The sequence below is a fragment of the Artemia franciscana genome, chromosome 5 (genome assembly GCF_032884065.1).
Source record: "Artemia franciscana chromosome 5, ASM3288406v1, whole genome shotgun sequence".
Classification (NCBI taxonomy): Eukaryota; Metazoa; Arthropoda; class Branchiopoda; order Anostraca; family Artemiidae; genus Artemia; species Artemia franciscana.
This window is the reverse complement of record NC_088867.1, coordinates 44,531,937-44,555,060: the sequence shown is the minus strand read 5'-3', so window position 1 is coordinate 44,555,060 and position 23,124 is coordinate 44,531,937. Positions and strand designations below refer to the sequence as shown.

General features: G+C 35.0%; 1 protein-coding gene and 1 long non-coding RNA gene across 3 annotated transcripts in view; one reads left to right on the top strand and one right to left on the bottom strand.

Moving 5' to 3' along the window:
- LOC136027470 (uncharacterized) overlaps positions 1 to 15,471 on the bottom strand; it is a 38,949-nt gene extending 23,478 nt beyond the window's left edge. The window contains exons 1-3 of one of the 2 annotated variants that reach the window (XR_010617606.1): positions 15,355 to 15,471; positions 12,392 to 12,449; positions 751 to 1,246 (exon numbers count right to left, since the gene is read on the bottom strand). This is a non-coding gene — a long non-coding RNA (uncharacterized LOC136027470). Of the gene's footprint in view, positions 1 to 750; positions 1,247 to 12,391; positions 12,450 to 15,354 lie in introns of those variants that run through there. The other variant, XR_010617605.1, reaches the window with a different exon arrangement.
- LOC136027469 (glycerophosphocholine cholinephosphodiesterase ENPP6-like) overlaps positions 1 to 23,124 on the top strand; it is a 68,151-nt gene that overhangs the window by 36,410 nt on the left and 8,617 nt on the right. The window contains exons 3-5 of the mRNA XM_065704764.1: positions 9,635 to 9,777; positions 13,812 to 13,992; positions 19,425 to 19,560. Of these exons, the coding sequence (XP_065560836.1) occupies positions 9,635 to 9,777; positions 13,812 to 13,992; positions 19,425 to 19,560 (460 nt within the window). The remainder of the gene's footprint in view (positions 1 to 9,634; positions 9,778 to 13,811; positions 13,993 to 19,424; positions 19,561 to 23,124) is intronic.

Genomic DNA, 23,124 nt, shown 5'->3' with positions numbered 1-23,124 from the left:
CTGTGGGGGAGTGAGTCATTCCAAAGACATAGTTAATATGGTTTTCGACTATGCAGAACAAAATGGCTATCTAAAAATTTGGATCCGTTGACTTTGGGAAAAAATGAGCGTGGGAGAGGGCCTATTTGCCCTCCAATTTTTTTGGTCACTTAAAAAGGGCACTAGAACTTTTCATTTCCGTTAGAATGAGCCCTCTTGCGAGATTCTAGGACCACTTGGTCGATACGATGACCCCTGGGGAAAAAAAAAACAAAAAAAAAACAAATAAACACGCACCCGTGATCTGTCTTCTGGAAAAAAATACGAAATTCCACATTTTTGCAGATAGGAGCTTGAAATTTTCGCTATATGATTCTCTTATACGCTGAACATGATGGTGTGAGTTTCGTTAAGATTCTATGACTTTTAGGGGGTGTTTCCCCCTATTTTCCAAAATAAGGCAAATTTTCTCAGGCTCGTAACTTTTGATGACAAAGATTAAACTTGATGAGATAAACTTATATATCTAGAATCAGCATAAAAATTCGAATCTTTTGATGTATCTTTTAGCATCAAAATTCCGTTTTTTAGAGTTTCGCTTACTATTGAGCCGGGTCGCTCCTTACTACAGTTTGTTACCACGAACTGTTTGAAAAAAACCGTTGATTTGAGCCATTCCATAAGAAAAGGGGAATACGTCTTGGCCAATCCTCGATGTCTAGAGATGAAACTGACGTTTTAGTGCTACCAATAAAAAAAACACAAAAAAATTCAACTAAAAGCAACGAGAAACGTTAAAACTTCAAACTAATTGAATTTTTAGCATAATACTACCGAAGTTTTTAAGCTCTTTAAAAAATTTTGTTGTTACCATTCAACATCCCTTGTGTTTCAGCAGTCACTTATAAAGGTATGGGACAAAAAGTTAAGCTTTAGCAAGTCAAACTTTTGCAAAAAAATTAAAGGATCGAGGAGGGGGCAGCCCCTCATATACGGAACAGTTTCCATTCGTTTTAAGACTAAATATTGCTTTTTACTTTCAGTTGAAAAACTTGCTTTTTTTCTCATTTCTAGCTAAGGTTGACCCTGGCTGAGTTTACAAACTAAAGTCACTGACCTTCGTCCCAAACTGAAAATACCCGGCAACAATAGAAATCAACCCCCCGCTCTTCGCTCGAAGGATTCTAAATCCAGCACGCAAACCCCTCAGCTAGGACGGCTCATTCTCTCCTGATCTCGAAGGACCATTTATTTCATAGTATTATCCCTGAAAAAAAAAATCAAACAAACAAACAAAGACATGATATTTCATCTGGAAAAAAGAAAGAAAAATTCAACATTTTTGTTGGTAGGTGCTTGAAACTTCTACAATAAGGTTCTCTGATATACTATATCTAATTGTGTATGATTTTGATTAAAATTGCTTGCCTTTTAGGGGATGTCTCTCCTTTTTCGAAAATCAGAGAAATTTCCTCAGGCTGGAACCTTTGGATGGGTAACATTAAACTTAGTTATTTTTCATATTAGGAATCACCGTAGAAACAAATTCTTTTGATGTATCAAATGCTATCAAAATCTTTTTTTAGAGTTTTGTCTACTATTGGCCCGAATGACTCCTTACTTACAGTTTCCTACAACAAACTACTGGATGAAAAACATTATTTCCTGAAATATCAGATATTTTATAACGGAATCTTCTTTCTTTTTTACAGAATAAAAGTGCCAAAGCTAAAAGGCTAGTGGCACCTAACTGGTGCCACTAGCACTGGTGCCATTTAGCAGCGTGCTCCATTTTTTCATCCCGGATTTTTGCTTGACAATTACCCTCATAAGTCACATTTTGCCAACATTTTTTTAACGTGTATAATAAATAAATCCAGAAAAAAAATTACATGAAGGCCTAACCAACGTAAAAACTAAAAACGAACGTGAATTTTCCTAAATATGAGGAATAATGTCACCCTTTAAACCCCCACTCTTTAATGAGCCTTTTCCGTGACACTGCTTTTGTAATGAATGTCTCTTATATTTATTTGCTATTTTCAATAAATTTATATAACGACGAAAGCCACACTGCCTTTTCATCATATTAAATAAAAAAGAAAAGAAATTTTTAACTGCAAGTAAGGAGCGACATCAAAACTTAAAACGGGCAGAAATTATTCCGTATATGAAAGGGGCTGTCCCCTCTTCAACGCCTCGCTCCTTATGGTTAAATTTGACTCTTTTTCGCAACTCCAATTTTTAAAACAATAAAAAACTTTAACATAAAGAGCCGGGTGTTGAAGAGGGAACCGCCCCTTTCATATACAGAATAAATTTTGTTCGTTTTAAGTTTTAATGTTGCTCCTTACTTTCAGTTAAAAAACTTGTTTTCCTTTTATAATTTATGAGCGCTTTTGAACTAATACAGGATTTGATTTTGGCTCACCGTACATGAATAACTGAAACGAAATTGCATATTAATTTAACTTCTTTTTGGCTAAATAACTTTTTCAAAATTTTGATCCGACGATTTTGAGAAAAAAGGGAGGGGGAGGGGGCCTAGTTGCCCTCCAATTTCTTTGGTTACTTAAAAAGGTCACTAGAACTTCTAGTTTTTATTTACAAACGTATTTATTAGCAATAAATATCCGTAACTTACGAATTAAATTAGGGAACGAACTTTAAAATTCGCAAATTTTATTACGTATATGAGGGGAACCAACCCCTCGTCAAGACCTCACTCTGCTAAAGATCATTTTTTCTTCAAGTTCTTTAAGAATTATCCCTGAATCACAAAGGCCGTTTAATTAAAATTAATAGCTCTTTTGAAATTACTAAAAATACTTTAGCGTAAAGAGTGAAACATTAAGTAGGGACGGACCCCCTCATACAGGTAATAATTTATGTTAGTTTTAGGTTTTAATGCTGCTCTTACTTTCATTTGAAAAACTTGTTTTTATTTAATGTCTGATTTTTTTTATTAATAATGCTGGAAAATCCAGTGCCCCCTTCATGAAAGTTCTCTTCCTTCATGAAAAATTCCTTCATGGAAAGATCCCCCCACGTAACCCCCTACCCGTGACTATCTTCCCCCAACCAGAAAAATCTCCCCTCCCCCGTCTGTATACTTCCCAATAATCAATACTACATAACTTGAAGCCCTTCTCCCGGGGACTGAGGGGAATTAGGTCGTCCTCAAAGGCATAGTTATTAGATTTTTCAACTATACTGAACAAAATGACTTTCTCAAAATTTTGATTCGGTGACTTTGGGAAAAAATGGGCGTGGGAAGGGGGCCTAGTTGCCCTCCAATTTTTTGGTCACTTAAAAAGGGCACTAGAACTTTTAATTTATGTTCGAATGAGCCCTCACGCAAAATTCTAGGACCACTCGACTGATACGTTCCCTCATAGGAAAAAGAAAAACAACAACAAATAAACACACTTCTTTGATTTTTTTCTGGCAAAAAAATATAAAAATTCCTCATTTTTGCAGATAGGAGCTTGAAACCTCTACAGCAGGGTTCTCTAATATTTTTGAATCTGATGGTGTGATTTCCATTAAGATTCCTTGACTTTTAGGGGATGTTTCCCTTTTTTCTCAAAAATAAAGCAAATTTCCTCAGGCTTGCAACTTCTAATGGGTAAGACTAAACTTGATGAAAGTTATGTACTTAAAATAAGCATAAAAATCCGATTCTTTTGATGTATCTATTGTTGCCGAAATTCCGTTTTTAGAGTTTCGGTTACTATTGAGCCGTGTCCCTCCTTACTTACAGTTAGTTACCATGAACTCTTTGATACTAAGCGCAAACAATATGGGCAAATTCCACAAGTTATATCCCTTTCTATCATATAAAGGTTGTTGCCTCCTCCTAAACACCTTGTTCTTCATGTTAAATTATTATTTACTACTTTCAGATAAAATCTTCTTAATGGTCTAATTAAGTGACCCTTGTGTTTCAGGAGTCGGTACTAATGAATTTGGATAAAATCCAAATATTGCCGTAAGTAGTGTAATTTTGAGGAGCGGAAATTATTTCGTATATGAAGGATTGCCCTCTCCTAAATACCTTGCTCTTTACTTTATAGCTGTATTTGTGAGGGAGAAACCCTTTATATACGGAATAATTTCTATTTGGTGTGAGTTTTCATATTGCTCCTTACTGTCAGTTAAGAAAAACTTTTCAAATAATACCGGTAAATCTGCAACACTCTCCATCAAATATACTCCCCCCCCCCTTTACGAGAAACTCCTTCCGAGGAATTTCATCCAGCGTACAGTGCCCTCTCTGTCAAATTTCTTCGAGACAGCTCCCTCCCTACTGAGCCCTCCCCGTCATCCCCCACTAATAAAATGTCTTGCAGACGACTCAGCATTAAAAATTCTTCTGATCATTCTTTCATTTGTAAAAAAAGCGATAAAGACTACACTGCCTTTCCATAACAAACAAATACAAAGTACAAACAATAGGGAAAAGCTTTTCAAGATAGTGGAAATCAGTTCTGTGAATATTTCGGCCCCATGTCCAAGGGCCGTCTTCAGCACAATACGAGAATAAGAGAGAAAATATGTATATATAAATAAATTTACATTAAACTGTGAGAATTAAAACTAAATAATGTTTTTATAACTTTAAAAAAAAAAGCCCTAGCATCCTTACTTCAACGAAGGTCAGCCAGGACTGACAAAAAGAATAGGATAAAACAGGTGGTTCGAGAATCAATCGAAATTAATCTCAAAATAAATAATAATATTTCTTTGAACAGGGACTTGGGGAATACTCACTAAATTCTTTAAACTCGAGTTTAATTAAAAATGATCTAACGAAATGTTTTACTAAACCGATTTATAATACTACTGAACCAGCTACGAAAAGGCCTTTGAGACAGGCTGCTAAAAAAGCAAGGTTAGCTAAATTGCAGTTAATCACTTTGTTCTCTTTAGTTTGAATGAATTTATTTTCTCACTTCATTCCTTTTGTCTGCTGGTATATAAGAGCTTGAAACCTTTACATTAAGATTTTCTGGTACGCTGGATTGATGTGATTTTCATTAAGATTCCTTGATTTTTAGGAGATGATCCCCCCCCCCTATTTCAATTTTTTTTTCTCTCAGGCTCTTAGCTTTTAACCTGAAACACTAAATTTGATAAATTTCAAATTTCAAATTTGATAAATTTTTGTATCAGCATCAAAAGCTGATTCTCTTGATATATCTATCAATATCAAAAATTCGTGGTAAAATTATAGCAAACAGTGGTACTGACTTTCGTATAAAGTGAATATACCACTCGATGCCTTTTTTATGCTCTTTAGAAATATAATAATCGCTTCTACCGGAATGTCAGATTTAAGCACTTTTTGACCTCTTAAAAAATACCTAAATATGGGGTATAAAAAAGGCTTAAAACATTGGTGTCGAACTCTATAACATTGGACTCAAACTTTCCGTTTCATTATAAATCCATTTTTTAATGTTATATTTTCCACAAGCACTGATTTTCCACGATTAAATTGGATAAATAAATTTTATCAATGTTATAGCGTTTTCTTCTTCTTTGTCGTGGAAATTTCAATTAAAGCATGCGTTTTCGGTCGTTTTTTACAAAATAATAGGATATTTGAAATCGCAAATCCGTAATAGTTTAGATACAAATTTGGGCTATATATTTGCACATCAGGGGGGTGGGGGTAAAGCATAGCATATATTAAACACATAAAACTAACCATTGCTGTATTTAATATAGTTAAATTTTTAGCAAATAGTGTAACTGGCGTTCATAATAACCGGCTTTCATATTTCGACCAAAAACGCATGCTTTTATTTAAAATTCGATGTCAAGGAAGAAGAAAACGTCATAACATTGGAAAAATTAATTTATCCAAATTAATATTGGAAAATCAGTGCTTGTGGATTATATAACATTAAAAAAAAATGATTTATAATGAAACAGTAAGTTTGAGATCAATATTATAAGGTCTTTAAGGTTCAAGACCAATTTTCTTAGCCTTTTCTATACCCCATGTTTAGGTCATTTTTAAGAGGTGAAAAAGTGCTTAAAGTAATTTCCGGCAGAAGCGACTATTATATCTGTAAAGAGCATAAGAAAGAGGCTTCGAGTGGTATATTCACTTTATACGAAAGCCAGTAATACTGTTTGCTATAAATTTACCAAACTCGTTTTTTAGAGTTTCGGTTACGATTGAGCCAAGTCACTCCTCACTTACAATTTGTTACCACAAAATATTTGATTTTCCACGGATAATACTCATAAAATCTCCGCGCATAAATTGAGTTGGCAAAGAGAAAGCAGGACATATGACGAATTTCGTGAAGGAATTCTGGCAAAATCTCCCAGTGTAAAATTTCTCCTGGAAAAGTCACTCCCTGGAAATTTCCCGCCCATGCAAAACTATCCCCGCTGAAAATCTCACCAGTATAAAATTCACCCCTTCCCCCACACAAAAAATGTATGCATGCTTTCCAATAACAAATACTATATGTAAACAAAGGGCGAATTTTGTAACTGAAAGAACTTTTCCCCGGGCTGTGGAGGGAGGGGGTCATGATATCCCCAAAGGCATAGTTATTTGACCTTTCAACTATGCTGAAGAAAACGGGTATCTCAAAGTTTTGATCAAATAATTTTGATATAAAGGGGCAAGGGACGAGACCTAGCTGCCCTCCAATTTTTTTGGTCAATTAAAAATGGCACTAGAACTTTTAATTTTATTTAAGAGCGTTTTCATTGATAATAAAAGTATGTAACTTACGAATTAACTTACGTAACGAACTTCTATATTCTTATATTTTTATTGCGAGTGTTCCCCCCTCGTCAATACCTCGCTCTTTACGCTAAAGTTCGAATTTTGTTCCAAAACCTTAAGAAGGACCTCCGAATCACAATGGATTTAGTTAGAATAAATAGCTCTTCTGAAAGTAGCGTAAAGAGCGAAGTATTGACAAGGGGGCGAACAACCTCATATACTTAATAACTTCTGTTCGTTTTTAAGTTTTAATGTTGCTCCTTACTTTCAGTCGATAAAACTGTTTTTTATTTAGTTTCTGATCGTTTTTTAAATAAGAAACGTTTTTTTTTAAAAACGTTATTAAAACGTTCGAATCCGACACCCCTTTCATAGAAAATTCATTCCCGCATGAACAATTCGTCCATGGAAAGATCCTCCCGCGTAATCTTCTCCCCCCAAACCACCAACAGAAAAAATCCCCCTCAAAACGTTCGTATACTTCCCAAATAACCAATATATGTAAACAATGGGGAAAAATCACAACTTGCAACCCTTCCTTCGGAGATTAAGTCATCTTCAAAGACATTAGATGTTTCGACTATGCTGAACAAAATGGCTATCTCAAAATTTTAATCGGTCGACTCCGGGAAAAATGAGCGTGGGAGGGGGCCTAGTTGCCCTTCGATTTTTCAGGTCACTTAAAAAGGGCACTATAACTTTTAATTTCTGTTATAAAGAGCTTTCTCGCAATATTCTAGGACCACTGGGTCGATACGATCACCCTGGGAAGAAAAAACACGCATCCATGATCTTTCTTCTGAAAAAAAAATAACAAACTTCCATATTTTTGCAGATAGGAGCTTGAAACCTCTACAGTGGGGTTTTCTGATACGCTGAGTCTGACGGTGCAATTTTTATTAAGATCCTGACTTTTAGGGAACTGTCCCCCCTTTTTTCAAAAATAAGGTAGATTTTCTCACGCTCGTAACCTTTGATGGGTAAAACTATACTTGATGATACTTATATATTTTTTTGAATCAGCATAGAAATCCAATTCTTGTGATGCATCCATTGGTCTCAAACTTCCGTTCTTTATAGTTTCGGTTACTATTGAGCCGGGTCACTCATTACTTACAGTTAGTTACCACGAAATTTTGAAAAGCAGCAACCGATACAACATTGGGGATATATCTAAGAAAGTGAAATTTTAAATCCTAAATGAATAATTTGGCTCTATATCCAGGGGTCGTCCTCAGCAAAGCTCATATACAAACAAAATAAGACTTACAATAAATTGCCATCATTAAAACGAAATTAAAAAAAATAAACAGTCCCAAAAACGTTCCTTCAAGGAAGTATAAACAGGACTGAAGAGAATTCACAAAACAGAGCAATTCTTTCAGGTAATTAGATGTTCATGGCAATTCACGTGTTCTTGGTTTGTATTTAACAGAATGAATCGCCTCTTTTCGTATTTTTTATCTCTAAAATTATCTGGTTGAACTTCTTTGAAGTAATGATTGTGGGACTGTTTTAATTTTTTAATTTTAACGATCATATTTTATAGTTATTCAGATTTTATTTATAGATCTTCTTTGCTGAGGATGGCTGGTGGCTATAGTGCCGAAATATTCATTCAAGTCTTAAACAATTTCACTGTCTTTGGCTTTTTATTATTTTACCTGTCGTTGTTTGTAACAATAAATTTGTGTTTCAAGCACATGCAATTAGCAAATGGTTACGTTAATTGCATCCAATAATGTTTCGGTAAAGTTCAACATAAAATTTACGAAAAATTAAGCAAAGAAAAAACGGGTTTAATTTCGACAAAGCAGTGAACAAAAATAAAATATAAAAACTAAACTTTAACTAAAAAAAATAAAAAATACTCCGAATATTTCGGCCCCACGTCCGGAAGCATTTCTCAACGGAAAAAAAATTACAACCGACAATTCAAGACTTTTTAAAGGCATCACAAACAAAAAAAAAAAACACGACAACTAAAACACAAGGAAAAAATATATCAACAATAAAATAAATAAGAACAACTCACATTATAAAACAAAACTCCCAGCACTGACGGTAATAACTTTAGAACAAAACCAAAGCAAATGTTTATAATGAAACCATGGGTTCCTTTCCCATTTGCAACAGAAAGGAAGGGAACCCATTTCTTTCCTATTTTATTATTATTTTTTTTGTTCACCTTTTATTTTTGTTCACTGCTTTGTCGAAATTAAACCCGTTTTTTCTTTGCTTATTTTTTCGTAAATGGGAAAGCAGTGTGGTCTAAGAGATTGTTAACATAAAATTTAGCACAAAGAGTAGTTGTTCAAGGAAGCCAGTGACATATTTCATATTTAGAATAATTGTTGCTCTTTAAGTTTTAAGGTTGGTTTATTTTTTCTATGAAGAAGCTGATTTTTCGTGTTTTTCATTTTTACTTTTATTGTAGACTGTAGTCTGTTCGCTTAGAACATGTATATGTTAATAGCATAATAAGTTTTACTAATTGATCATGTTAGTATTATAAGAAGTAATTAAAAACGGAACAACACTCTACTTAAGAACGGAACGTTTTGCTACGTTACGTTGTTTTTTTTAATATTTGACTTATTATATTAATATATTATATTAATATTATTATATTAATATATTATATATATTATTATATCAATATATTGGAGCAGTTTCCAAGAGTTTCATAATATTTTCAGGCAATTTTTGCACGCTATTGCAAATTGATGATAGTGTTTTTTATTTTACTTTTATTCTTACTTTTACTATTAAATATAACCTACTATTAAATAGGCCCATAAAGTACTGCTACTATTAAATATAACTGCTAATACAACCTTTTTACTATTGAATATACTATTCGATATAATACACTATTAAATACAAGCGTTTTTATAATAGGTTCCGTTGGGACTACGTTGATAAAATGCCTCGTGGTAGTCTTCCAGGGTTTGAAAGAATTCAGAACGAAGGAGCACGGGCCCTGTGGGTAAATCCTATCTTTCCTTCTGTTTCTTATCCAAGCTGGACAACACTCAGCACAGGTAAAGTTAACTTTGTTTTCAGTTCTCTAACTTCTTAGATATTACCGCCACTTTTCCTTTATCATCGCCACAAGTCCTTTCCGCCACTCCACTTAAATAAAAATCAATATTTTGCCAAACAACAATACATACAGACGGTAAAGGTGCCATTTTCGGGGAAGTCTTTGCGTATATTGTGATCAATGCAACACGCTCATTCCCAACTCTATAGCTTTTCAGCAGCTCTGTTAAGTACAGCTGCCTTATACTATGGGATTTTTTTTTTATATTTTAGGAAACCTTCGACTAGCTTTTGTTTCATCAGAACCCTCCCAGTAGAGGTTCTGGCCTCTCTTGCGCCCAGGGTAAAATCTTGATTAGCACCCCCTCCCCCTGTCTCCCAAAAATTTTCAGGTCAAATTTTTACTTAGCTTTTATTTATTACATAATTTTCAAGTATTAACAATTCCAATTCCAACAATTCCAATTATTACCTATATGAGGGGGGGGGGTTGCTCATCCTTAATATTTCGCTGTTTACGCTAAAGTTTGAATTATGTGCCCTGAAACACTATGTTCGTTTAATTAGAGCAATAAGAAGCTTTTTTTAACAATACAAAGAAAACTTAGCGTAAAGAGCGAGACCTTGAGGAGGAGCAACCCCACTCATGTACGCATATATTCTACTAGTTTTAAGTTTAATAATACTCTATATTTTCTGTTGAAAAAACTTGTTTTTCTTAGCTAATGTAAAGAAAAATTAGGTTTAAATAAACGAAATTTTTTAATGAATGGGAATTTGGTTAAAATTTGGCCTCAAAATTCTTGGGAGACAGGGGGTTCAAATAAAGACTTTACCACGGGCGCAAGAAAGGCCATAGCCACCACTGCTCTCTACAAAGGCTAGGTTAGGTCCAGATTCCCAAATTTGGAATTATTACAAAGTTACCTCGGAGTCCGTTTGGAATTTACAAATTTTTTTTCGCAGGTGCTTTGATTATAGGAAGCTAAAGCCTCCTCATACCTCCCAAGGGTAAGATTAGGGTCAGTACACAAAGCGGTACAAGTAGGACACTGAATCTCATTTCCTAATAGGGTCGATTCGTATCAATCAACCTATTCTGAAAGATAAGATGATAAAAATGATTTAGGGAGCCTTCCTCTCTCCCCCTGAGTTTAGATCTTATATGTCTTGCTTTGTTCTGTGTACCCGACTGACTGACATTATTTCAAACAGTAGTCTATGCGAAAAATGCGGTTTAATCCCGCTTTCTAGGGCTATAATAAAAGAAAGGTTGAGATGGCTAGGGCACATTCTGCGGATGAAGGATGACATATTGCCGAAGATTGCCCCATTCGGCCAACCGTCTAGGACCAAATGGAGAGCAGGTCGTCCTCGTCTGGGTCTGTGAAGATGTCATAAAGAAAGATTAAAAAAAAGAGAGAACTTCCTGGGAGGGTGTAAAGAGGGTGGATTTGAATAGATTAGGATGGAGGAGGAGCCTACGTAGCCCTGTTGTTCTCAGGCGACTTGGTGCTGAAGTGAGTTGTTAGTAGTAGCAGTAGTAGTAGTCTTGCTTTGTATTTGCTGACTCGTTTTGGAGATGTAAGGGTAATTGTGCGGGGTAAATTTTTTACCAGGATTGAGTTGTCTAGAAAATAAATCCATGGAGCAGCTGACATCCGTTTAGGTGTAGTCAGAATTCCTGGTATTATTTACAAAATGACCAGAATTAAAAACGACTGAAAGTAAGTAGCAACATTAAAACTTAAAACGAACAGAAATTATTACGTATATGAGGGGGTTGCTCCTCCTCAGCACATCACTCTTTCTGTCTCAGTTCCTTAAGAATGACTCCTGAAACACAATGATCAGTAATTAGAACAACAAGAATTTTTTTTTTAGAGTACTGAAAAACTTACAAAGTTACAAATTTGCTATTGTTTCACGTATAGTATTTTTTATTAGGAACTATGCATACATTTTTCAGCATGGGGGGGGATTCTCTGCTGGCCTTTTTTCAAGTACTGGAAAACTTTAGCGTAAAGAGCCGAGGTGTTGAGGAGGAGCCACCCCCTCATGTACGTAATAATTTCTATTTATTTTGAGTTTTAATGTTGATCCTTACTTTCAGATGAAAAGTCTTGTTTTTTATTTAATTTTTGTGTTAGGACGAACAAACTCTAGGTAATAAGGAACAGGTTTCCACAAATAGTGTTTTTATTTTTCGTATCTTTGTAAAGAAATAATATATTAATGAAATTAATATTGGTATAAATGAAATTAATATATACCTCTGGTATTCATTTCTTAGGGGACACATCATTGGGAGGGAGGAGATGAATCTAAAGTTAAAATAGTGATTGTTGGGAGTAATGCCGAGGAAAAACAGCACGTGTAAGATTAAAAAATCTAGAGATTCGGGACAGAGCACCTTCGTATGTTGTTTTTTCAGGAAATAACTTTCAGATTGAGAAAAGTAAGTAATTTTTGGAAACATTCAGCGATTTTATTTTCTGTAACTAAAAGAGCAGTGTTTCCTCTTTCGAGGTTTGAACTTAAATTTAAGCTCATTTGTTCCTATTAAAAGTTCTTAGATTCCTGTTTAGAGATCTAAATTGTCGTTTGTCTTACCTTATTAGCTCTATCCAACAGGCACCAAGAAGGTTTCGTGGCAGTCTCTAAAGTTTTTCTAAAAAATAGACAAAAAGAAATCATACAATCGCTGCAAAAGATTTATTTCAGTCTGGCAAGTGTGTTATGGTGTCCCAGAATGGAAAAGTCAACTAATAGAAAAGAACGGTATAGAAAGGTATAGATGGTATAGAAAGAACTTAAAAAAGAACGGTATAGAAAGAACGGTATAGAAAGGTAAAGATGGTATAGAAAGAACTTTAAACAGCGTATAAAAAGTTTGAAGAAACTCTGTTTTTCTCTGAGCAAGATAACAGATGCCACCTATTGTTATCTAGTAAAATCATGATGATAAATATGTTTCCAAGTAAGAATATGTGTGGTGTTTATCTTATTTTTCTCTTATTTCTACCTTCACTTTAAATTGAACTGAAGTTGTTTTCTGGTCCTTTTAAAATATTGCGAGCTACTATTGTTGTTTTGTTTCTATGGCTATTGCGGACACAGTTTATTTGGCTAATTCATTGATAGATCAAAAATCAGACTGGGTAGGGCAGTTAATACTAATTTGTAGCCTATAAAAAATATTTAAATTAAAACTATTTGAATAGCATGAATTGGTTAAGTAAAACCTGGCTGAAGACACATTTTAGCCAAAGAAGAACAATGGATATGAAAAAAAAGAAGAACAATAACCTATGATGTTCAAGGGGGTCGATTGGGGAAGAAAAAAACTAACCTGCGATGTATAGGGGGTCGAATGAGGAGGGAAGAAGGAATTTTATTCCCTTTGTTTTTTGCCCCTGTAAATTTTGAAAAATACCCCCCTTGTTTTCGTGAATTGAATCCGTTGATTATGTAAATAATACTCTGTCTGTACTTATTTTATAATAAGAATGAGAAAATTGATTTTATTTCTTATTTGATTTTAGTTCTTATAGAACACGTCCCGTCCGTGACGTGTTCAGTGCTCTAAGTAGATTCACAGTATGCAGTAAGTAGATTCAGATCTTAACTGGAATTTCATACTATGTAAGTTTACTTTGTTTATGGAAAAGTCACCAAGGTAGAAATAAAATAGAGTTTCCTGACCAATAATATGTAAATTTTGAAAGTAACTTAATAAGCTTTTGGTAAAAAGCGCCTCTTACTTGATCAGGATCAGGATCAGGATCAGCATTTTCAGTTTTGAATACTTTACTTATGAGACTTTTAGACAATGATTATGGTGGTTTGATGGATTTTCACATTACCTTATTGTTAGAGTAAATTTTTAAGAGTCAAATGGTATACTTCACTTGACGTAATCTAGCCACTTAGCATAGAAAATTACGTACATAGTGTGAAAGGCCCTTAAGAGCCAAAGACTTGCTCCTAGTTATTTTGGTATTTTCTTTTGTTTTCAAGTTTATCTTTTCAGGCCTGTACGCTGAAAACCATAATATAATTGGCAACTACATGTATGATTTTTCGAGAAATGAAGCATTTGAATTATTTAATACAACATCCACTCAGCGTGCTCATTGGTGGGATTCTGCTGAGCCTATATGGACTACAGCCACTCGACAAGGAAAAAAAGTGGGATTGTTTTTGTGGCAAAGGTATGTTTGTCAAAGTCTAATTCATTTGTCAGAAATAATAAAGGTACTTTTAGGAATAGGAATGCAAATTATTTATAAGAAATTATATGTATTTCTTATTATATTACTATAAAGGTTTTCTCACCGTTTACAATTGGTAAAAAGACAAACTTTAAGTAATACTTCAAGGGAAGGCAAATTACCTTAAACCTGTTTATTACATTTAAGTAGCGCATTTTGAGTCACTCTAATACAAAAGAACATGTTCAAGAAAAAGAAAATACAAAGTACTAGCGGTTTTTTTTGCTTTTAAGAACAGCAGCATCTTGCTGTTTTTGCTAGAGTTAGTTCCACCTTTTATTGATCTTATGGAAGGTCCTGGAAAACTTTTTTGGAATAAGCAGATATAGCAAGGTAAGTATATGCACAGTAATTCTATTGTGGATGGGAAGTAGCATTTTATTGGTTCAAATTTGAAAAAAATAGTACAAAAGTGAATTAGACAACAAATACAGGAAAACAATCGTACAAACTTCACAGTTTTGGTGGAACAGTATCATTGACTAGGAGATCAACTTTGCAGAGAACCACAAATGCCCTTGTTATAGGCTCTTGAAAGTCCCATGGACTTGGCAATATTATTGGGGGAAAGCTCCGTCCAGTTCTCAAATCAATTTCGAGTTTTTTTTTTTTTCACTAACCTTGTCGATATATTTCTAAGCCTAGTAAAACCTGTCAGCTACTAAAATAATGCACCGGAAAACGTTACTATATTTCGAAATTTTTTGGACAAGAGATGAAACTTTTCAAATATTTTCGATATCGATACTTATGTTTCGATGTTTAATGTCATTGCGGTATCAATATTCATATTAAGTATTACCCAACACTAATTGAGGCCGAGTGCGATTACAATTAGCAAAAAAAAAAAAACTAGAAGAGAAAGCTTCTCTCATCATTTAGAATCAGTATCAAACGATAAGACAAACAGAAAGGCCATTTTGCTGTTTTTATATTTTTGTTTTTATATTTATATTTCATGCTTTGTTTTGTATTTTATATTTTGTGTTTATATTTTTGTTGTTTTGTCTTTTGCTAAAATGGCGAAAGGCCATTTTGCTGTTTTTATGTTTATATTTTATGTTTTGCACATATTTTATATTTGTTTTAATACATATTTGTTTTATATTTTGTTTTTTATATTTTTGTTTTTATATTTTGTGTTTATATTTTTGTATGTTTCCGAACTGCAAATTACCCTTAGTTCTCGCATGCTGCCATTTACGTAAAAGCACACTTCGAAAAAACGCACTAATTTGTAGACAAAGCAAGAAATACTTAGAAAATCACAGGCGTGAAGCCAGAGAACGAAAGTATATTTACCTTATCTTAGAGAAAATGAGTTTCAATCCACCCGCTACTGTTGAACTTATATAATTACTGGAAAGAAGTAAAACAAGAGTTATTTACAGATCATATCAGCAATGAAACAGTAGCCTAAGCTATTCATTTGATAACGGAATATGTTTTCTGGCATTCTTTGGGAAATTTCTGCGCACCTAGGTTAGTGTTTTTCCTAAGAAAGGGTGGTAAAACATCACCCGAACAAAATCATTGCAGTTTTCCGTAAAACGCAGTATCTGGGAACTTAGGATTAAGGTTTTTTCCAAAGCCACCAAAATTCTAGGAAAACAGTTTCCAAGGGGAGTGGCACTACTTTTTATGGCACTTGGTATTAACCAAGTGACATATAGCAGTCGCCAATTCTGTCGGTCTGTCGGTCTGTCTGTCGGTCCCGGTTTTGCTACTTTAGGCACTTCCAGGTAAGCTAGGACGATGAAATTTGGCAAGCGTATCAGGGACCAGACCAGATTAAATTAGGAATAGTCGTTTTCCCGATTTGACCATCTGGGGGGGGGGAGTGGGGGCCCGGTTAATTCGCAAAAAATAGAAAAAATGTAGTATTTTTAACTTATCAGCGGTTGATTGGATCTTAATGAAATTTTATGTTTGGAATGATATTGTGTCTCAGAGTTCTTATTTTAAATCCCGACCGGATTTGATGACATTGGGGGGAGTTGGAGGGGGAAAACCTAAAGTCCCGGTTTTGCTACTTTAGGCTCTTCCAGGTAAGCTAGGACGATGAAATTTGGCAAGCGTATCAGGGACCAGACCAGATTAAATTAGGAATAGTCGTTTTTCCGATTTGACCATCTGGGGGGGGGGAGTGGGGGCCGGTTAATTCGGAAAAAATAGAAAAAATGAAGTATTTTTAACTTATGAGCGGGTGATTGGATCTTAATGAAAATTGATGTTTGGAATGATATTGTGTCTCAGAGCTCTTATTTTAAATCCCGACTGGGTCTGATGACATTGGGGGGAGTTGGAGGGGGGAAACCTAAAATCTTGGAAAACACTTAGAGTGGAGGGATCGGGATGAAACTTGATGGGAAAAATAAGCGCAAGTCCCAGATATATGATTGACATAATCGGAACTGATTTGCTCTCTTTGGGGTAGTTGGGGGGGGGGGGGTAATTCTTAAAAATTAGAAAAATTAGGTATTTTCAACTTACGAACGGGTGAGCGGATCTCAATGAAATTTGATGTTTAGAAAGATATCGTGTCTTAGAGCTCTTATTTTCAATCTCGACCGGATCTGGTGATGGGGGCGGGGAGTTGGGAGGGGGAAACCTAAAACTTGGAAAACACTTAGAGTGGAGGGATCGGGATGAAACATGGTGGGAAAAATAAACACAAGTCCTAGATAGATGATTGACATAAACGGAACGGATCCGCTCTCTTTCGGGTAGTTTGGGGGGGGGGGGGTTATTTCTGAAAAAAGAGGTATTTTTAACTTACGAACGGGTGATCGGATCTCAATGAAATTTGATATTTAGAAGGATATCGTGGCTCAGAGCTCTTATTTTCAACCCGACCGGATCTGGTGACATTGGGGGGGGGGGAGTTGGGAGGGAGAAACCTAAAAATTGGAAAACACTTAGAGTGGAGGGATTGGGATGAAACTTGGTGGAAAAAAAACACGAGTCCTAGATACATGATTGACATAACCAGAACGGATCCACTCTCTTTGGGGTAGTTGGGGGGGGGGGTTAATTCTGAAAAATTGGAAAAAATGAGGTATTTTTAACTTACGAACGGTTGATTGGATCTCCATGAAATTTGATTATTAGAAAGATATCGTGTCTCCAAGCTCTTATTTTAAATCCTGACCGGATCTGGTGATATTGGGGGAAGTTTGGGGTGGGGAAACCTAAAATGATGGGAAACGCTTAGATTGGAGGGATTGGGATGAAACTTGGTTGGAAAAATAAGCAGAAGTCTTGCATACGTGATTTGAATAATTGGAACGGATCCGCTCAATTGCGGGGGGGGGGGCAATTCTGAAAAATAAGAAAAATGACGTATTTTTAACTTACGAAGGAGTGATCGGATCTTCATGAAACTTCATATTTAGAAGGACCTCGTAACTCCGATATCTTATTTTAAATCTCAACCGGATCAAGCGTAATTGGGGGGGGGTAGTTGGGGGGACCGGAAATCTTAGAAAATACTTAAAGCGGTGAGATCAGGATGAAACTGGATGGCAAGGATAGAAACCTGTCTAAGATACGTGACTGACATAACTGGACTGGATCTGCTCTCTTTGGTGGAATTGGGGGGGGGGGTAATATTGAAAATTGAGGTATTTGTAACTTACGAAAGGGTGACCAGATCTTAATGAAATTTGATATTTAGAAGGATCTTGTGCTTTAAAGTTCTAATTTCAAATTCCGACCAGATCCTGTGACATTCGGGAGGGGAGGAGGGGGGAACCGGAATTCTGGGAAAACATGAAAATTGGAGTATTTATATCTTACGAATAGATGATCGGACCGTAATGAAATTTGATTTTTAGAAGGAATTCATGTCTCAGAGCTCTTATTTCAAATCCCGACCAGATCTTTTGACATTGTGGGGATTTGGAGGGGGAAATCTTGGAAAAACACTTGGAGTGTAGGAATCGGGATGAAGCTTGGTGGATAGAATAAACAAATGTCCTTGATACGTGATTGACAGAATCGTACTGGATTCGCTCTCTTTGGGGGAGTTGGGGGGAGGGGTTCAGTGATTTGGCGAGTTCGGTGCTTCTGGCTGTGCTAGGGCGATGAAAATTGGTAGGCGTGTCAGGGAGCTGCACAATTTGACTTCATAAAGTCGTTTTCCCAGATTCGACCATCTGGGGGGGCAAAAGGGAGAGGAAAAATTAGAAAAAATTAGGTATTTATAACTTACGAGTGGGTGATCGGATCTTAATGAATTTTGATATTTAGAAGGACATTGTGACTCAGAGCTCTTATTTTAAATCTTGACCGGCATTAAGCCTCTTATTTTCCTTTTTAAATCAATCTATTGATTCATAGAATTTTGTTAGAGCTCATACCATATGATATCTTGGCTCTTAGCTCTTCTCGCCTCGTCACAAGTGCCATATGAGCTCTTAGCTCTTGTTGTGTAAATAATTCATACCTATTTGTGCTTGCCCTGCTTTGTTCGTTGAATATGGTTTCTTAAAAGGTTTGACTTTGGAAAACTTTTGGGAAACTCACGATATATTTTATTGAAAAAAACCTGATTTATCATTAAAAACCTACTGTACTGTACATTTGATGTTATAAAATATGCTCAATATCCTATTTGGCACAGTCTTTCTTGCCCTTTGTGTGCTGCCGAGTAGCTCATGAATTTAAGTAATGCAATATGAATTATCTCTTCAAACACAGATGATCGTCAAGGTATCCTATTTTTAAGCCCAAAAGATTTCAAATTGAAAGAAAGCAACAGGAATGAAACAGGAACAAATTTTCCTTTGTTTTTTTTTGTGAAAAGTGATTTTTTTAAGATACTGATGTAGATTTTATTTTAGATTTTGATTTGAGCAAATACCACAATGGCTCTAAAATTGCAACTCCATCATCCTACATTTTTTATTATTACTTTCTTTTTTTCCCTTTATACTGTACTATGAATATAACTTAAAATCTAAAATAAGAAAATTGTGTTCAAAAATTAGATCCTATAAAAGAATTAACTCCTATCCTTACAACATAAAGACAATAGTTTAATATTGTGTTTCCTTCTTTTTCATCAACAATTTTTCTGATCTAGAAAGCTCTGATTAGCATCTCTGTTAAACAGTTATACTTAATACTTATCTCTTCCATACCTGTTTCTTTTGTTTGTGAAAGAATTCCTGAAAACCCACCCGTCCTCGAAAAACTGATTTTCTTTTTTTTACTCTGGAAAGCAATTTTACCCAGCTAAAAAAATCGTTGTTGTAGGAAACTAATTTGTAAGCATGCAACTAATTTGTGGTATAAGGCTTTATTAGTATTACTAGATAAAATATTAGCAATCATGGCTTTTATCCAATGATTTTGTTTTATTCTAACAGGTGTGACGTACCGCAAAAGGGAATAAGGCCTGCACTATGTGATGGATTTGTTGCAAAACGCGGATCGAAAGTCCTAGAATCTAATCTAGGAAAAGCATTTGAAGTCTTAGAGCAAGAAGACTACGATATGGTGATGGTAAGCCTTTTTAAGTTAATACCAGTGCATTACCCTTCAGACTAAAATATCAACTAGGTCTTGTTTGGACAGGCCCTTTCAAAATTCATACTAGATAATTTTTTGATAAACCAAGAATACCCAAAAAGTTTTGAGCTATTCCAGGCTATTCTAGAAACTAAGTCATGTTCTTTTAGAACTAATTATTTGGGTTAATTGTTTGTTTACTTATTAAATTTTGATGACACGATTTCTTATAACGATGCTCTGCTCTACACTTATTTCATAAATTAACTCTATAAGTGCGCTAGATAAGCAAAATAGCTGTTGGAAAACTCGCCAATACTTTAACTGTAAATTAAATGTCAGAGCAAAGAGCAGGGATGCACGGAATTGCCGCTCTCCTTCTTTTTCTTATTTACTAGTCAAAGAGCCCATATCGGAAGAAAGAAAAATAATTGTAGCGTGTAATTTTTTCTGATAACCAAAGAAAAACATTTTGTCTTTGTTCCTAAAAGACGTGTTCGAATTCAAAGCACTTTATTGAGTGTTATAAATTTTAATAAAAACACGATTTATAATTTTTCTTTAAAAGGCAAAAAAGTTCAGACACTGGCGTTCAAAAATTGTAATGTATACTATTCTCTGATTAACCAAATAAAAATATTCTGTCTTCGTTCCTAAAAGACGTGTTCGAATTCAAAACACGTTACTGAGTGTTATGAATTTTTAATAAAGATGCGATTTATGATTTTTCTTTCAAATGTAAAAAGTTCAAACACTAATAAAGCTATACGATAAAAAGATAATTTCTGCTCACACCTACCTCAACATAGGGGGCATGTGGGCAAAGCCTCTTAGTTTAGGCAGAAGCTCAACTTTCATTGGAATCGCTTTTAGATTTATTTTTTCAGAATGGGGAAAGGAAAATCAAACTTTCAGAAACACCAAATGACAACGTTTAAATCCTTTTTCATGCTTATTAAATAAATAAAAAAACAAGTTTTTTTAACTGAAAGTAAGGAGTGACATTAAAACTTAAAACGAACAGAAATTACTTCGTACATGAAAGGGGCTGCTTCCTCATCAGCGCCCCGCTCGTTACGCTAAAGTTTGACTCTTTCTCTCAACTCTTCTTTTTAAAACAGTAAAAAACTTTGTTGTAAAGAGCGGGGCGTTGATGAGGAAGCAACTAGAACTTTCAATTTTGTACGAATGTTTTTATTAGTAAAAGATATACGTAACTTATAAATTAGCTTACGTAACGAACTTTTGTATTCTCATGTTTTTATTACATATATGAGGGGGTTCACCCCCTCGTCAGTACCTCGCTCTTTACGCTAAAGCTTAAATTTGTCCCAATTCATTAAGAATGACCCCTGAATCACAAAAGCCGTAGAATAAATAGTTAAAATTACTAAAAATACTTTAGCGTAAAGAGCGAGGTATTAGGAGGAGGTGAGCCCCTCATAGGCGTAATAATTTCTGTTCGTTTTAAGTTTTAATGCTGCTCCTTACTTCGAGGTGAAAAAAAGTTTTTCATATTTACTTTTTCATTGTTTTTTTTTAAATAGTGCTAGAAAATCCTGCCCTACCTTCATGGAAAGTTTCTTCCCCCATGAAAAATTCCTCGATGGAAAGTTTCCCCAACATATCCCCCTCTTCTCAGCCCGTCCCTTCAACCAAAAATCCCCCTGAAAACGTCTGTACACTTCCCAATAACCATTACTACATGTAAGCACTGGACAAATTTTGTAACTTGTAGCCCCTCCCACGGGGACTGTGGGGAGGTAAGTCGTCCCCAAAGTCATAGTTATAATATATATATAGTTATATCTCAGAATTTTGATCCGTTGACTTTGGGAAAATAATTAGCGTGGAAGGGGGCCTAGGTGTCTTCCAATTTTTTGGTCATTTAAAAAGGGGACTAGAACTTTTCATTTCCGTTAGAATGAGCCCTCTCGCAACATTCTAGGACCACTGGGTCGATACGATCACCCCTGGGAAAAAAAACAAACAAACAAATAAACACGCATCCGTGAGCTGCCTTCTGGCGAAAAATACAAAATTCCACATTTTTGTAGATAGGAGCTTGAAACTTCTACAATAGGGTTCTCTGATACGCTGAATCTGATTGTGTGATTTTCGTTAAGCTTCTATGACTTTTAGGTTTTTTTTTCCCCTATTTGCTAAATAAGGCAAATTTTCTCAGGCTCGTAACTTTTGATGGGTAAGACTAAACTTGATGAAACTTATATATTTAAAATCAGCATTAAAATGCGATTCTTTTGATGTAGCTATTGGTATCAAAATTCCATTTTTAAAATTTTGGTTACTATTGAGCCGGGTCGCTCCTTACTACAGTTCGTTACCACGAACTGTTTGATTAGCCCTTTCTTAAGAGCAGTTTTACCATTCCTAAGATGTCCTTGGTTGAGCTGCATTCTTCACAGCGTCATCAGTTCAGCTGTCAGTATGTTGAGTTGCCTTGCTTGAGCTGAGTTCTTTCTTGAATTGGATTATCTGTTTACATTAAATCTGCTGCGCTGACTTGATTCACTGGAGTTTTTTGTATGTTGAGTTACCTGTGAGGAATTTTCTGAATTGAGCCGTACAGGTTGAGTTTCATTTTTAATGTTTATTCAGAATAGTTTTTTAAGTTATTAAACTATGTTGGGTGCGCAATAAAAGAGGTAATAGTCACCAATAAGTGTAAGATAAGAGATATGTATTGCTTCACATAGTATTTTTTATAGTGCATACTTTCCTGAACAGACGTCGTCAGGGATAAATTAAATCATTATTTGCAAGACAAGCTTTTATTTATCAATTAACTGAAATTTTTTCTAAGAAACTATTTCCTAAATACTTAAGGGCAATGATAAAGCCTATCCATAGCAGAAACTAAGGCCTGTCATAATTCAAACCTAATACGAACAGAAATTACTATCAATGTATGACAAAAATCAAAATAAAAAATCAAATCAAACACAAAGATTACACATACTGCTGATAAGATTAGAAATTGATATGAATAATCAAGTGAAATAACAAAACAAATGAAAATAACAATAAGTAGGAATAGGGCTACGGTAACCCGAATCGTTTAATGGCCAGATCGTAGATGATTCAGTGCAATGACCACTGGTGCTCGTATGGTAAAATCATCCAGGAGGTATACCTTCTTTGACTTTTGACTTTTTTTAAAAAAAAAATCTTATAATTCCAATTCAAAAATGAGGCCCTCCAATCATTTTCAGCCTTACGACCTCAAAAAGGGCACTAGAATTTTCAAATTCCAATTGAATGAGCAGCTTCTCGAGTTTCTGTGACTACCCATTCCCAAGAAAGTGGCTCGAGAGAAAGTTTTTATTCTGCTTCTTGCCCTTCGTCAGGCCCCGTTTTGGGGGAACAAATGTTTTTTCTTGTATTTTTCTCCTGGGTTGCAGTCCCAATTTCCCTTTTGCATTGTTGTTGATCACTCACCCAATATAAAACACGCCTTTTTCCTGCATAAAACCTATGCTTAAACAATTGCCAATTTATATTATTTACAATCCTTACCCCCAAGGACTGTGCGGATCA